This window comes from Mauremys mutica, chromosome 6 (genome assembly GCF_020497125.1).
Source record: "Mauremys mutica isolate MM-2020 ecotype Southern chromosome 6, ASM2049712v1, whole genome shotgun sequence".
Lineage (NCBI taxonomy): Eukaryota > Metazoa > Chordata > Testudines > Geoemydidae > Mauremys > Mauremys mutica.
This window is the reverse complement of record NC_059077.1, coordinates 67,851,426-67,867,375: the sequence shown is the minus strand read 5'-3', so window position 1 is coordinate 67,867,375 and position 15,950 is coordinate 67,851,426. Positions and strand designations below refer to the sequence as shown.

Below are 15,950 nucleotides of genomic sequence, written 5' to 3'. Positions count from 1 at the left end.
ATTGGAAGGATGAAACACTTGATTTTTGGCCCTATAGCAAAATAACTGTTCTCACTGCATTCCTGACTCAACATACCTACCAACATCTTGAGGCAAAACAAATTACTTTTAATTTAAGTAAACTGAATTGGGCCTTGCCAAAATAGGGATCTACTCTGATTCTATTGATCGGGGAGACAAGTAACTGCTTTTTGCATTAATATAGCTTATGCTGGGGTTTCAAGGAAGGGTAGACTCCACCGGTGCAAGTGGTGTCTTTGCCTGCCAATGCTAAAGGTTGCACCAGGACACCTAAGTCACTGGCTGGAGTTAGGGCAAATCACCATTCTAGACAAGGTCTTTGACTGGCTGCTGATGGAGCAGGAGCCCACAGTTAGTGGAAAGGAGAGGAGCTGCCATGTACATCTGCATTATTGGAACCAGCAGCTGGACGGGAGAGAAGCTGGAAGCCTCTGCATCATTGTCAAGCCTCCCAGTTAGTTAATATCTGCCTCCCCAAATACTTCCGCCCCCTTTCTCCATGAATTAATATGCTGCTCCCCCCCCCCCCCAACCAGGGGTGAAAGTAACTTAAAGCATTTACCAGTATGCCGGAGCCCTGAGTAAAGGCGTGGCCTCAGCCAGAAGAGGCATGGCCTTTCAGTATTTAAAGGCCCTGGGGCCTTTAAATCACCCCAGAGCTACCAGCTGCAGAGGCAGCTGGGAACCCCAGGACTTAGGGATGATTTAAAGGGCCCAGGGCTCCGGCCACCACAGAGCTTCGGACCCTTTAAATCACCGCAGGAGCCCTGCCGCTGCTACCCTGGGGCGGCAGGGCTCGGGCTAGGGCTAGGATAGCGGCAGCAGGGCTCCAGCATGATTTAAAGGGCCTGGGGCTCTGCTGCTGAGGAGAGCCCTGGGCCCTTTAAAGCACTGCCGGAGCCCTGCTGCCACTGGCGTTCTGTTATTTTCTTTGTTGGGCCTCTCCTGTAGTAGGTGACTTCTGAGTACTCTTCTGTCTCTGTCAATCTGTTTTGTTTTTTTTTCACTTCAGCAGGTGGCTATTGTAGTTTTAAGAAAGCTTGATGGAGATCTTGTAGGTGCTTGCCTCTGATACAAATGCGGTTGTATCTTAGAGCTTGGCTGTAGACAATGGCTCATGTGGAAGCTTCCATCCAGGACACACCACACGATCCAAGCAACCACACACTGCACCATAGTAACTCTAACTCCAGGAACCAATCCATGCAACAAACCTCGATGCCAACTCTGCCCACATATTTACACCAGTGACACCATCACAGGACCTAACCAGATCAGCCACAAAATCACCGGTTCATTCACTTGCACATCCACCAGTGTAATAAACGCCCCTCTGCTGTGTACGTTGGCCAAACTGAACAATCCCTACGTAAAAGGATAAATGGACACAAGTCAGATATTAGGAATGGCAATATACAAAAACCTGTAGGAGAACACTTCAACCTCCCTGGCCACACAATAGCAGATTTAAAGATAGCCATCCTGCAGCAAAAAAACTTCAGGACCAGACCCCAAAGAGAAACTGCTGAACTTTAGTTCATTTGCAAATTTGACACCATCAGCTCAGGATTAAACAAAGACTGTGAATGGCTAGCCAACTACAAAAGCAGTTTCTCCTCCCTTGGTGTTCACACCTCAACTGCTAGAAGAGGGCCTCATCCTCCCTGATTGAACTAACCTTGTTATCTCTGGACTGATCCTTGCCTGCATATTTATACCTGCCTCTGGAAATTTCTACCACATGCATCTGACAAAGTGGGTATTCACCCATGAAAGCTTATGCTCCAATACATCTGTTAGTCTATTGCAGTATAAATGCTGAAGTTCAGTAAAGATATGTTCAGAAATAAATATTGAAGAGAAAGTGGAGATTGGGTACTTTGATTATTTTTATAGAAATAAGTTGTTTCAGTACAAACTACTCTAGCTGCAATAAAGTTGTTAGTTCTTGGTTCATCACGATTATAATCTGAGTTTTTAGTGAACAGATTGTGGGCATTAGCCACTTGTGAACATCTCATTTGTTCCAGGTGCATTTTCATACTTGACATATTATTAATTCTTCAGTACACATCTTTCATTTTAGTAGTACACCTCTACCTCGATATAACGCTGTTCTCGGGAGCCAAAAAATCTTACCGCGTTATAGGTGAAACGACATTATATCGAACTTGCTTTGATACGTGGGAGCGCGTAGCCCCGCCCCCCCGGGGCGCTGCTTTACTGTGTTATATCTGAATTCGTGTTATATCGGGTGGTGTTATAATGGGCTAGAGGTGTATATATTTTTTGGGTTGAATCTACAAAGCAAATCTAGACTCCCTTGCTTGTAATGCTGTTGATAACCAGATAAAAATTTCATTTCACTTGTTATGGATGCAAAACAAGGCAATGCTCTCATAAACCACACAGGAATATTAGTGTTAGCACATTATTTCCAAATTTCTGAAACTTCATCATTAATAATGCTCTGTAGAGTCACATGAACTGAAGTTTGGTTGTTTTTAAACAAACAGAAAAATCACACATGCACATGACTGAAGGGCTAGAAATGTATTGAAGGTTCCATAAACAACTTAATTCTGATCCTCTGTCTCTGCCCAGGGGTTCACTGTAGGTCAGAGCCACATTAAGGCAAATAAATATATAAATATATAAAATTTGTGGTGTGAAAATTTTCACTTTTTTCCAAAGAACCTTTTTTTTTGGGGGGGGGGGGAGGGGCACGAGAAATTCATTCAGAAACTCTGAGCCAGCTCTAGTGTCCATATAATACATATAAATATACTTTTTTGAATGAAACCAGAAAGCAATGTTTTTTGTCTCTTCCCCCCTTTCAGGTAAAATGGAAAAACTGTTTTGACACTGGAGCTCAGCCCGAGTTCCAGTCTCTGGGGCTGTATGTGATAGATGATATGTGTTCTGTAGACTTTGTTTCTAGCGTGTAAGCTTGTGGCCAATACTGGAAGTGTGGATGAAGCATTTTAGTTTGGTATAAGGGGGCTGTGGCTGGATAGGTAGAAGTGTAAATAATCCTCGGTTCCACTATCTAGTGCTATTATATCTTATTACCTGATCACCAACAATCAACTTGAAAGACAGTTTCTCCACCTTTCTTCATGTGTGAGAAGCGTGGAGGGGGGGGAAGGTGCTGGGGGAACTGTGACTGGGAGGGAGGGAGCGGAGCAGAAGAAGGGCCAGGGGCTAGGCTCCGCCCCACTCATCATGCTGCCGGGGAGTTGTGCTGGCTCCTCTGCAAGCCTGTCCTGACCCCACTTCCTAGCAGGAGCTTGGGGGCCAGAGGGAAGGGATGTGGCCTGCGGGCCGTAGTTTGCCCCCTTCTGCTCTAATGGCAAAGCCTTCCCCATGTTCAATGCCAATAGGGACCTACATTCCATGGCAAGGTTTTTGCATCACTCTGGTACTGCAGACTGGAAACTCTTCAGTAGTTGCATTTACATTAAAAATGGACATTTGGAATTGTGAGCAAACAATTTAGCTGGATATTTGCAGTAAGCGATCAGCTGTTAAATAGTTAACAATTTTGAGGCCTGGTTCAGGCTCTCCAGACTCGGGAAGAAACCACTGCATTGGCTGAGACTCTGCTCACATTTCCAAGGCTCTCTTCACAACAGGGAGACATCCTTTTTGTGTGTGTGTGTGTTTTGTTTTGTTTAGATGAATTCTACAATTTCGCAGTAAGGGGCAGTTCCGGGGCATCATGGAATACATGGGGCTCTATTTGTGTTAGCCAATATGAGCTGGGATAGAGAATCCTCTGTGAGCCAATAGTGGCTAAGAGCTCTGTTGAAACAAGGGTGTGAGGAGGAAGTGCTTTAGTCTTTGGTAATTTGCTGTGGCCAGCTGAAGGAGCTGCAATTCACCTAATTAGCTCAGAGAGAGGGGGCTGCATCCATGTGGGCCTTGGGGAAGAAAGGCGCACAGAAAGATCAAGGGATAGAAGAGAACAGAAGTGTGAAGTCCAAGTAGTGAGGGAGACTGCCCCTCACCCCCCCCCATAAAAGGAAGTGAATAATAGCTGACAGAGAAGGTGTTATAGTTGGATTAGCTCGTCTCTATTTTGGCCCAATAGCAAGAGTTAAATAGAGGGACTGCAGAGTGCCATTTAAAGTGGGGGAGGTCACACAGAGGCAGGTGGAAGAATGAATCTGCCCCACACTCACCCCACAGGGCAGTGCAGTTAGGGCGGGGAGCAGGGGAAGTTCGGGGGGGGGCAAGGAGCAGGGGGGCTTGCAAGGGGGTGATCAAGGGCCCTGCTGCTGGGGACAGAGCACGCCAGGGCCCCCCTCCACCTCCAGCATGCTTGGCCCCTGTCCCCAGCAGCCAAGCCCAGATAGGGAGCGAGCCCTACCTGACTGCCAGGGAGAGCAGCCAAACAAACAAGGGAAACCCACAAGGAAAAGACTGAGCCCCCCCCTTTCTCCTACTCCACAGGTAATGTGGGGCAGGGAGGGTTGGATAGAGGGTGAGGGGGGTGGTCAGGGGGCAGAGAGCAGGGGGGATTGGATAGGATGCGGGAGTCCTGGGGGGCAGTCAGGGTTGGATGGGGGTGGAGTTCCAGGGGGCTGGATAGGGGCCAGGGGCCAGGCCATGCTTCGCTGTTTGGGGAGGCATAGCCTTCCCCAGCCCTCCCTACCCAGCCCTTCATACAATTTCTGTACCCAATGTGGCCCTAGGGCCAAAAAGCTTGCCCACCCCTGCATCAGTGCAGTTCTTTTCTCCTTCCTCTCCTGTCTGTCACTGCTCCAAAATCCCTCCCAGCCAGTGGTGTAATCATAGTGCTGTGTTGGTGGGAGCAGCAGTGGAGTGGAAATGCAGTCCTTTACAGCACTCCTTGAAAAGCCTGTTCTTCCAGTTGCTGTGCCAGCAAAGTGGCTTGAGCACCACAGGTTAACTGTGCTGGCTGGGTCATGGCAGGTTCTGTTAATATGCTGCTGTGGGATCTCAGGAAAAGTTGAGGATGTTTACTCTGTCCAGATAACGAGTAAGTTAAATCAATATCTTTGTGCCATATTGTGCTTCAAGATAATTTGGTCAAACAGAGCTAAGTCAACCGGGGAGTGTTTTTTCCAGTGTTTATCTAAAACATAAAATCAATAGTATGACAAGGTTTTTTTTAACCTGTAGAACCAGGATCTGAAGCACTATAAGGAGTCTAGCATTTCATAAAACAGAGGTGGTATTCACAGGCAGAACTGTCAGTAGCCATGAATCACAGGGTTCAATAAGCATTATTACAGACTTTCAAAAAATCTTGTGCAACTGATGGTTCCCCCCAGACTTAACAAAAAACAATTAAAGGAATAATATATACAAGAAAATTACAAACCAAATTGGGTAAGTATACACGCTTTATCCTATTACTATAGAATTACCCAAAATAACATTCTTTCCAGTACTGCCACATTCACAAATTGTACATCTCTTAACCTGGGTCATCTAATAACTACTCAATCCTTGAAATTTTCCTCAAATTTATCCAAAGTGGTAACGTTTCACTGGCGTTCTCTAGGACTTATAGGATTCCTTGATCTCCACTCTTTCTTCAGTAGCTCACTCTCTAATGTGAAGACACAAACTCCAGTTTTCTCTGGTTCGGGTCACACTCCATCCAGCCTCTCAAGCACTGTGTACTAGTTACTTGCCCCCACTCTAGAACTTCATTCCAAATATTACAGAAACTCTGGCAACTCTAGATTGCCCTCTCTAGAAAGCCCAATGGCTACTGATGCAGTACCGTATATTCCGGCGTATAAGGCGACGGGGCGTATAAGACGACCCCCTAATTTTTTCATTAAAAAATTAGTTTTGCCATATACTTGCCGTATAAGACGACCCCCCCTTCTGCGGGGGGAAGTCAGAGGGCTCTGGGCTGCCCGCCGTGGCGGGGAGCCCAGAGCCTTTTAAATCCTAGCCGCGGCAGGGAGTCAGAGGGCTCTGCGCTGCCCGCCGCGGTGGACAGCCCAGAGCCTTTTACACCCCAGCCGCGGCTAGGATTTAAAAGGCTCGGGGCTCCCCGCCACAGCGGGCAGCGCAGAGCCTTTTAGATCCCAGCCGCGGCCGGGAGTCAGAGGGCTCTGGGCTGCCCGCCGCGGCGGGGAGCCCAGAGCCTTTTACACCCCAGCCGCGGCTAGGATTTAAAAGGCTCTGGGCTCCCCGCCGCAGCGGGCAGCCCAGAGCCCTCTGACTCCCGGCCGCGGCTGGGGTGTAAAAGGCTCTGCGCTGCCTGCTGCGGCGGGGAGCCCAGAGCCTTTTAAATCCCAGCTGCGGCGGGAAGTCAGAGGGCTCTGCGCTGCCCGCTGCGGCGGACAGCGCAGAGCCTTTTAAATCCCAGCCGCGGTCGGGAGTTTATACCCGGCGTATAAGACGACCCCCGATTTTTGGGGGTTGTTTTTTAGCCCAAAAACCCGTCTTATACGCCAGAAAATACGGTATTTACAACACTTAAGTACATGCTCAGATCCAATTTAAAATAAGGGCTACCACCTTTCTTCTGTCCCACAAAATAACAAGAATAATATTCAGGCTCTGGTAAGACTTTCTTGAATCCACACTAGTTTTCTAATGAGAGCTTGTTTTTTGCAACTTTTTTAGATTGCATTGCACAGGTAAATGGTGTTTTGATATGACATGCAGGTTGACACAGGTCAGCCACATAGTTTTATGTGTTTGCCTTTGCTTGTATGAAATTTGGGTTCTTGCTCAAGCAGAATCATTGTGTATGAGAGTGCTAAAATAATCATTGCACTTTAAAAGCTGTTAGTCCAGAGTTCAGCTTTTGTCTAGGGAGCTATAGTATAATCACATCAGTATCTTGCACAGATCTGCATTTCAGTTCTACTGTTTAGACTCTAATAGCATGCAGAAGCACTAGGTGCATTCCAATTATTGAGGGGGATAGTGTCTGTGCTGTTTCTTATGGAACCTGTGAGTAACTTGCGTTCTTGCTGGTCACTAAAGAAACAGCAAATGAACTTTCTGTGAGCCCTATCTTCTTGTCTTCAGTGAACTGGAACATTTTATTATCTTAGAATGTGAACAGAAAGACCATGTGGTTCATTAAGGTGGAACACCTTCGGTTTAATGGAGGACTCTCCACATTATTCTTGCTAATGTTACCTAACCTTTTCTTAACTATCTACTGAAATGGAAGGCCACAAATAATTTGATGTCTGTGTTTGATGTCTATTTATGTATGTTTTATCATCAAAAAGTCACAAGTAGGAGACCTAAAAATATATTTGAGTTTCTTGGTACCTTTCGTATATAGAAAGGTTTTAGTGTTCAAAGATTTGGGGCAAGTCCTCTGTATGAAAGGAATGTTTCAGCCCATCTTCCCACGTACATATGCACAGGCAAATCAAAGTGATCGGTCTCTCCACTATATCATAACAGATTTGGGACAAATCCATGTATTTTGTAAATGAGGTGGCATTACTGAACTGCTCACCTGTTATGCTTTCCTTTTCAGAATCAAGGCTATTGAAAGCCCCAACAAAGATGATGACACCCAGTGGCTGACCTACTGGGTTGTGTATGGCATCTTCAGCATAGCAGAATTCTTCTCGGATATCTTTCTGTCCTGGTTCCCTTTCTACTACATGCTGAAGGTTTGTTGGTTCCCCTTAAAATAAGACACTCAATATATCAAATGTAGAATCTACTAAAGTAGTAAATGGCAGTAAGATTCCCCAATACTGGGTCATAGTTAACTTTTAAATTTATTAGCATATAAATTGTCACTTTGGCACAATAAGAGTGAACTCTTGAGGTTAGGGGGAGAATGAAGAGAATGGCAATAGTAGGGAGGAGGAGCACAGCATGTACAACATAGGGAAGTTGATTCCCTAGCCAAATTCTTTAGCTAGGCTCAGACAAGGTGACTGTGTGCCATGCAGTGAAGAGACGCAAGTCATTTGCCCCCACTTTATGGGATTAGCAGAAGTAACTCCAGAGACAGGAATAAAAAGTATAAATCCTGTGTATTTGGGGGGGGGGGGTGAATCAGAGGGTGAAGATATAGATTTGGATCATAGGGGCTTCAGATGTCCTTTAACGTGCCCTTGTCTTTCTGAAAGAGCAGAGATGGAGTTACAGTACCTTGTCACTAAACTATGTTTGCAGCACCATAAACACTTTCAGCAGGCTGTAAATAATCAGCTACACTTTAACTACAAACTACAACTTGCCTAACATGCTGCAAGTTGTCTTTGCCAACAAAGATGTGATATTACCAGACTTTCAAACATTACATTGTTTGTGTTCATTTCAATAGGCTATTTTTTAATACACTTCTGGGTGGAGGAAGATCCAGGTAACTGAGTAGCTTTTTAACTGAGTAATAAGTTAATTACTCAGTTAAAAAGCTACTCAGTTACCTGGATCTTTCTTGGTGGGCTGCTTTTCTCCCTCGCTTCTCTCTCCCCATATCTCTGCGCTTTGCTATTTTTGTCACAACTGTTTGCAAAGAATGCTGAATTCTACGTGTTAGTTTAGTCCATCAGGGTTCTTACAATTTTAACAGCATGTCAGTATTGCATGACTGTAATATGATACAAGGTTTGATGTTCTCTCCCAGGAAACACCTTATGTTAAAGCCAAGATTCTACTCAAAGCCCTTAACTGAACTGTTCAGAAGGAAAGATTCAGAAGGAAACTATTGTCCCTCTATCGAGAGGGCCATGCTTCTTTCTAGCAAGGGTCCAGTTCATTAATGCAATGTTAGGACTTTTTATTCATTGCAGAAAAGTGTTTTGGGTTTTTTTTGTTTTTGTTTTTTAAATACATCAAGTTAACTATCTTGATGTAAAATCCTAGTGGAAAATAAGACATGGTAGTTTTTACCTCTGTCTCTCTAGTTGAAATAAAGCCCATGTGTGAAGTGTATCTTGGGCTGGTGTGGTGGTGGTTGAATTTTTTTGCGCAGTCAACTCAGCCCAGGACTCAAAAGATTAGTTTGCTCATTAGGCTGGAATCTGGAGAGCTTTGAAACTCAGTACTATAATTTTTTTACCTGAACAAAAAGATAAAAAAAATATTAAATTTGCCTTCTAACTCCTTTGATACTTTATTTTTATTTAATTGAATAGAAATATGCCACTGTGACAACTTGATTATGAAAACTATAACAGAGGATTTACTCCCTCAAAAGAATTGAAAATCAATTAAAACTTACTTGATTTCCTCTCCTTGTAATGATCAAACTGTCTTAGACACTATCATGCAGAGAGCCATGTAACGACCCAAATGATAATTAGATGTTTTTCCCTGAAGGCCATTTCTTCACCTACCTCAGTAAAGAATAGCTGTAATAACATGATCTATTGAATTTCCCAGTAGGAAATCTGAAGTATAGCAAAGAAAATGGAGAAGTGGCAAAATCCTTTTCTGAAAGGACAACATGATTGCATAGTTAACTTTAAGCAATGCTTCAGCAATGCATTTGGATTTTGATATGGCTAAAGACCTCTTTAATGTTTTAAAATAAATACTACTGAGGATTCTCTGATTATAGGAGACTTTAACTTCCCAGATATAGATTGGAGGACGAGTGCTATAATAATAGTAGGGCCCAGGTTTTCCTGGATGGGATAGTTGACAGATTTCTTCACCAAATAATTGCTGAACCAACAAGAGATGATGCTGTTTTAGATTTGGTGTCAGTGAGTAGTGAGGATCTTGGAGAAGAACTGGTTGTAGAGGAAAACCTTGGTTAGAGCGATCATGAGCTAATTCAGTTTAAACTAAATGGAAGGATAAACAAAAATAGATCTGCAGTTAGGGTCCTTGATTTCAAAAGAGCTAATTTAAAAAAAAAGGGGGGGTGGATTTAGTTAGGTAAGTGGACTGGACTGAAGAATTCAATGATCTGAATGTGGAGAAGGCTTGGAATTACTTTAAGTCAAAGTTACAGACACTATCTGAAGCCTTCATTCCAAGTAACAGGGAAAAATTCATAGGGAAGGGTTGCAAGGTGGGTGAAGATGAGCAAGCATCTCAAACCAGGTGATTAAGAGAAAGCAGAACGCCTACAAGGAATGGAGATGGGAGGTCAAAAAGTGTAAAGATAAAGTGAGAACTGCCGAAAGCCAAGCAGAGTTAGACGTTGCAAAGGGAATTAAAACCAGTAGTAAAATTTGCAGGTTTAAACTAGTGTAGATGACAAATTCTTTTTAACTTGAAGTCTTTAAATTATGATTTGAGGACTTCAGTAACTCAGCCAGAGGCTATGGGTCTATTACAGGAGCAGGTGGGTGAGGTTCTGTGGCCTGCAATGTGCAGGAGGTCAGAGTAGATGATCATCATTTGACCTTCTGACCTTAAAAGTCTGAGTACACTGAAAATCTGTTCATGAATAGTTAAATAAGATGACTGATCCCTCTTTCTCAGGAGTTTTCTAAAGCTTACCAGGCTCCAAAGGTGCTGCTATAAAAAGATCTGTATTTACTCCAATTTCTGAATTCTAATCCCTTGATAGCACAGCTTCTATATTCTAGGCAGGGTTGTTCCAACCACCTATTATTATTAAGATTGCCTGACACTTCTCATTATAAAGCCCTGCTTTTAGTTGCTTATAACTTTTGCCAGACTTCAACCGTTGAGGCTGAAATTTCTCAAGCTGTGTGTCTGCATCAGTCTGAAATAAATGTGTTTTTTGTGTGGCTTTTTTTATTGTTCAAAGTTTCAACCAAAACTGTTCGAGAATATGGTTAGGGAAAAGTGTCTCGCCCATGTAAATTCTTAATACAGTTTCTCTCAGAAGCTCTATTGCCTGCATGCTTTGGAGCAGGGACTTGAAATTTGGCAGTAAGGGTGACCTTTGTGGTTACTGTGAAAACCTGCACAAACTTGGCCAAGCCTGTGAAAAATTGCAGTTCGCATACATTCAGTAGATATGAAAGTTTAGCCTCTTAAAATTTTCCAAAAATCTTTGTGCAATGAATATGCTCCATTCCCTACATGGGACCTCATTCAATATACGCCACTTCCCCACCCATGTGTGGCTGAGCATGCTTCAGCCAACAGCTGCAGGGGTGAAGCAGGACTTTCCCTGTGACAGTTGCTTTCAGATAGAGAGAGGCCCTAGAACTGAGCTCTCAATCAGGGCCGCCCAGAGGATTCCGGGGGCCCGGGGTCTTCGGTGGCGGGGGGGCCCTTCCGTTCCGGGACCCGCCGCCAAAGTGCCCCGAAGACCCGCGGCGGGAGCCCCCCGCCGCCGAATTACCGCCAAAGCGGGACCCGCTGCCGAAGCGCAGCCCGGTCTTCGGCGGTAATTCGGTGGCGGGGGGGGTCCCCGCCGCGGGTCTTCGGGGCACTTCGGCGGCGGGTCCCGGAACAGAAGGGGCCCCCCGCCGCCGAAGACCGGGCTGCGCTGCTGCGGCGGCGGCGGGTCCCGCTTCCCCCCCGCCGCCGCCTCAGCCTCTTACCCGAGCGCGTCTCCGGCGGGGCCTGAGCTCTGTCCTGCTCAGAGCCGCGTGGTGAGGGGGCGGGGCTGTGAGCTCCACGCCGAGCAGAGGCAGCTGCCCCGCCCCCTCCCCACGCTGCTCTGAGCGGGGCGGGGCTCAGGGGCTCGGCCGGAGACTCGGCGCTTGATGCGCTGAGGCTCCAGGAGAGGGGCGGAGGCGGGAGCCTCCGCTCTTCTCTTGGGGGCCCCTGTGGAGCCCGGGGCAAATTGCCCCCTTTGCCCCCCCCTCTGGGCGGCCCTGCTCTCAATGACCCCCTGCTGGTGCCCAGACAGCATGGAGAAGGAAGCTGCCTGATAGGGGACAAAAAGTCAGAGGAGGGAAGGAAGTGGAATAGATTGGAACAAGGAGTTTGAGATTGGGACCAGTGGGGGAGGGAAGAGAGAGAAACTGACTGGGAGTTCAGGGTGAAAGGGAGACTGGGACTGGCCTGGAAAGGAAATTGGGACTGAGAGCTCTAGGCAGGCAGTGGTTGGACAGGGAGACTGTGAAGGGAGTCTAGACAAGGGTGCTGATTGAGCCAATAGGACTGGAAGGAGAAGCTAGGGTGGCAAAGGAGAAGAGAACAGGGACAGTTGGAGGGTACTGTGTAAAAGAGGCCAAACTTTTGGGGAGGGAAAGGAATGGGCAAGAAGGATCTGATCACTGGAGAACACTCCCTTTCAGAACCTCGAATTGAATTCCTGAGTATCCTCATTCCTCTGCTGTGAGCATATCTGTGAAATCCACTGATAAAATATGTCTTATCCTCTATGTGGACAAGACATGACAACCAAATATTGCTGTCAGTTACTCCATTACCTCACATGGCAGAGGCCTGTATTATGAATCTAAAGGTTCCAGTCCTGCCAATGACTGATATGGCTGTCAACATAATTATACATGATGGGATTTTTTTTAGTTTGGTTTGTTTTTTTTTAAAAAAAACTTTGGAAATTGCACCAAAAATCTACACTAAAAGAACATTCAGGTTGCAAAATCAAGCACTTAAAAAATTTAAGAAATACCAAGATTAAGGTGCAACCTTATTTCAGCCTATTTGTGTATGTGGGTTATCATACAGTCTTGAGTTACTGTCGTGCCCCCCTCTCCCCACACACCTTACCTCATTCAGTGTATAAGATGGATGGGGTTCACTTAAATGAGCACCTATTCAATATTTTGTTTTCTCCTTGTTCAATATGTGGCTTAGGTCTGCCTTAGTGTTTCACCAATGTTAGTTAATTATCTTCACAGCACCTCTGTGCGGTGAGTGGAGTGGTGGTTATCCCCATTTTACAAATGGGGAACTGAGATGCAGATATTAAACTCAAAAGAATCTGCTATTTAGGGTGCCCAGTCTGAGACACGTAAAACTGGATTTTTCACAGTACTTAGCATTTTAAGCTCCCATTGATTTCCATTGCAGCTGAAAGTGCTCAGCACTTCTGTAAATCAGACTCCAGGTCTCAAGTTGAGCACCCAGACAATGAAGAGAGAACTTTGTGACTACATCTGAAACTTGGTTTCAGTGACTGGCCCAGCATCACATAGGAATTCTGTAGCAAAGACAGGGGTGGCATCAAATTCTCCAAGGCAGCAGTCAACTGCTTAGCCATCAGATAGGGGACCACAGAAAGAGAAAAGACTGCACCTGCCAACTCCTGCAACAAATGAGGTAGGTGTCCTTCAGAAAACAGCCGCCTTCACTACGCAACCCTGATTCAACCTCAGAGCAGGTCCTTTCACACTATATATGTACAAAGAGTCTTAATTTAGGTTGCACAGGTGCTGACTTTGACTAATTCTGATGTTGACTTTGCATCCTAAATGTTCTTTTTGTGTGTCTGTACTGGGATGGTTGCTATAGAAATGTCTATAGTACCAATTCCAGTAGTACATAAGCCTTTCATATGCTAAAAGATCTATCCTCCAAACACTCTTGTGAGGTGGTTTCCTAATGTTACAGACGGGGAATTGAGGTACAGAGACTAATACTTGATTGAAACAACAAAACCATACCCCGACCCAGTTCTACAGTACAACCCTCTACTATGGATGCAGTTTTACTGGTATAAACAAGCCTTAAACAAGTATATCTTATTTCTCCCCTTAGCATATGAAAATAAGCAATACCAGTATAACTGAGTCCATGCTGGAGGGAGGGTTGTGCATGTCACTTTACTAGATAGGTTAATTAAACCGGTATAACTTTTGTGTGTAGAAAAAGCAAAAGTGACCTTGGTAAGTCACTGAGTCTGTGGGCAGAGTTAGGGACAGAACCCAGATCTCCTGAATCTCATCTTTCCTCTCTCAACGCCAATATTGATTTTGTTTTTTCTGTGCAGTGTGGCTTTCTCCTGTGGTGCATGGCTCCAAGCCCTTCCAATGGAGCAGAGCTTCTCTACCACCGAATTATCCGCCCTTTTTTCTTGAAGCACGAGGCTCAGTTGGACAGTGTTGTGAAGGATCTGAAAGACAAAGCTGCAGAGACTGCAGATGTCATTACTAAAGAAGGTGAGACCAAGAATGTAAACTTGCCTCAAGGAGTGGGAATTTACCTTTATGATTTCAGGGCTGATGCCTTTAAAATGATTATTTTTTGGCCTTAAAAGATGCTGCTTTTGCAGATATCTGGCGGGGTGTGTGTTGCCTTTGAAGCCAAGTAAAGGGGAGAGAGGATTGTGGAGGGCATAGATGAAGCAAGTACCACTTCTTTAGCATGTGTCTACGTTAAACAACAAATCTCTTGAAGGACACTGCTTGCATGAAATGGTCCAGTTATTTTGCTTGTCCCTATAACAGCTTAGCATGTCCATAAAGTGGTGTTATTAGTGAGAGAATCTATTCAGCTCATCACACAGGCAATCCATACAACTTTGGGTATTCAGTGCATTCTGGGTCACCTGAAGTACTTAGAATTTGGTGCTGTGGAATAACTGCCAAATGTTTTATATGGCAAGTTGTTAATATTACTTGTAATGTTTCACCTCGTGTTGAATTCCTACCTATTAAGTGTGTCTATTTTTCCCCTCCCAGAAAGCAAAACATCTCAATCCCACTTTTTTTTTATTAAAGAAAAACACCAAACAAACAAAAAACCCAGTGATTTAGGTCTCGGGAGAAAAGTGAAATCTCCATAGTGATTCCTAGATGCACAATTGCCGGAACTCAAGCAGCATGCTGAAATGGTTCAGAGGGGCTCGCATGGAGGGAAGAAGGCCGGAGGCTTTTCAGCCCTTATTTAGCTCCTAAGGAAGCCAGGCAGGAAATTTGCACTGTAAATGCCTCGTAAAATATGGATGAAGGAAGGAGATGTAGTTGAACTTTCTGGAGTGTTTGAATCTAAATCTGAAGGAAGAAAGAACCTTTCAGAATTTTTTAGGAGTTTTCTTTGATTTCTCCGTTTATTTTCTGTCTTACCTCTGTTTTCCTACTTGAATGTAAATGACTCATTCTTTCTTGTTTTTCCTACGCTCCTGATGCATGACCTTTACTGAGACAAACATCTGTTTTGTAGACAAGGTTTAAAGCACTAACTTTTCTTCACAATTATTCTTGTTCTCCTAGTTATTGCCTGTGTTCTTTACGCCTGTCTTTTTTTGTGTTCCTCTTCCTTGAGTCTTGTCCTCGTGTTCTCTTTTCTTTCTCTCCCCCCTCCCCCAACACCCTCAGCAGGGCCAGCTCTAGGCACAACCCAGCAAGCAGCTGCTTGGGGCGGCCAATGGTGAGGGGTGGCACGTCCGGGTCTTCGGCGGAGGGTCCCTTAGTCCATTTCGGAGCGAAGGACCTGCCGCTGAAGACTGAAGTGGTGGCGGTAGAGCTGATCGCCATCGTGGCTTTTTTTTCCTTTTTTCTTTTTTTCTTCCCCTTTTTGCTGCTTGGGGCGGCAAAAACCCTGGAGCTGGCCCTGACCCTCAGACACTAAGGTTTGCATATACCTGCTCAATCAGTGTGTTACTACAGCCCACTCTGACTGATGGGCTGATTCATTCTCTGGACATGTTACAGTGAAACTTTCAAAATATACACAGACCTTCAGGTACTACAGCTAGACCTGGTATATCCCATATTAAATAGTGTTCTTTTCTTAAGTTGTGTATCAGAGGGGTAGCCGTGTTAGTCTGGATCTGTAAAAGCAGCAAAGAATCCTGTGGCACCTTCTAGACTAACAGACATTTTGCAGCATGAGCTTTCGTGGGTGAATACACCCACTTCTTCGGATGCAAGTGGTGGAAATTTCCAGGGGCAGGTTTATAAATGCAAGCAAGAAGCAAGCTAGAGATAACGAGGTTAGTTCAATCAGGGAGGATGAGGCCCTGTTCTAGCAGTTGAGTGAAAACCAAGAGAGGAGAAACTGGTTCTGTAGTTGGCAAGCCATTCACAGTCTTTGTTTAATCCTGAGCTGATGATGTCAAATTTGCAGATGAACTGGAGCTCAGCAGTTTCTCTTTGAAGTCTGGTCCT

At 45.0% G+C, this 15,950-nt stretch overlaps 1 protein-coding gene across 2 annotated transcripts in view; it reads left to right on the top strand.

Annotated features, from left to right (window-relative positions):
- REEP5 (receptor accessory protein 5) overlaps nucleotides 1–15,950 on the top strand; it is a 29,495-nt gene that overhangs the window by 11,998 nt on the left and 1,547 nt on the right. For both annotated transcript variants that reach the window (XM_045021052.1, XM_045021053.1), the window contains exons 3-4: nucleotides 7,514–7,652; nucleotides 13,832–14,000. In XM_045021052.1, the coding sequence (XP_044876987.1) occupies nucleotides 7,514–7,652; nucleotides 13,832–14,000 (308 nt within the window). The remainder of the gene's footprint in view (nucleotides 1–7,513; nucleotides 7,653–13,831; nucleotides 14,001–15,950) is intronic.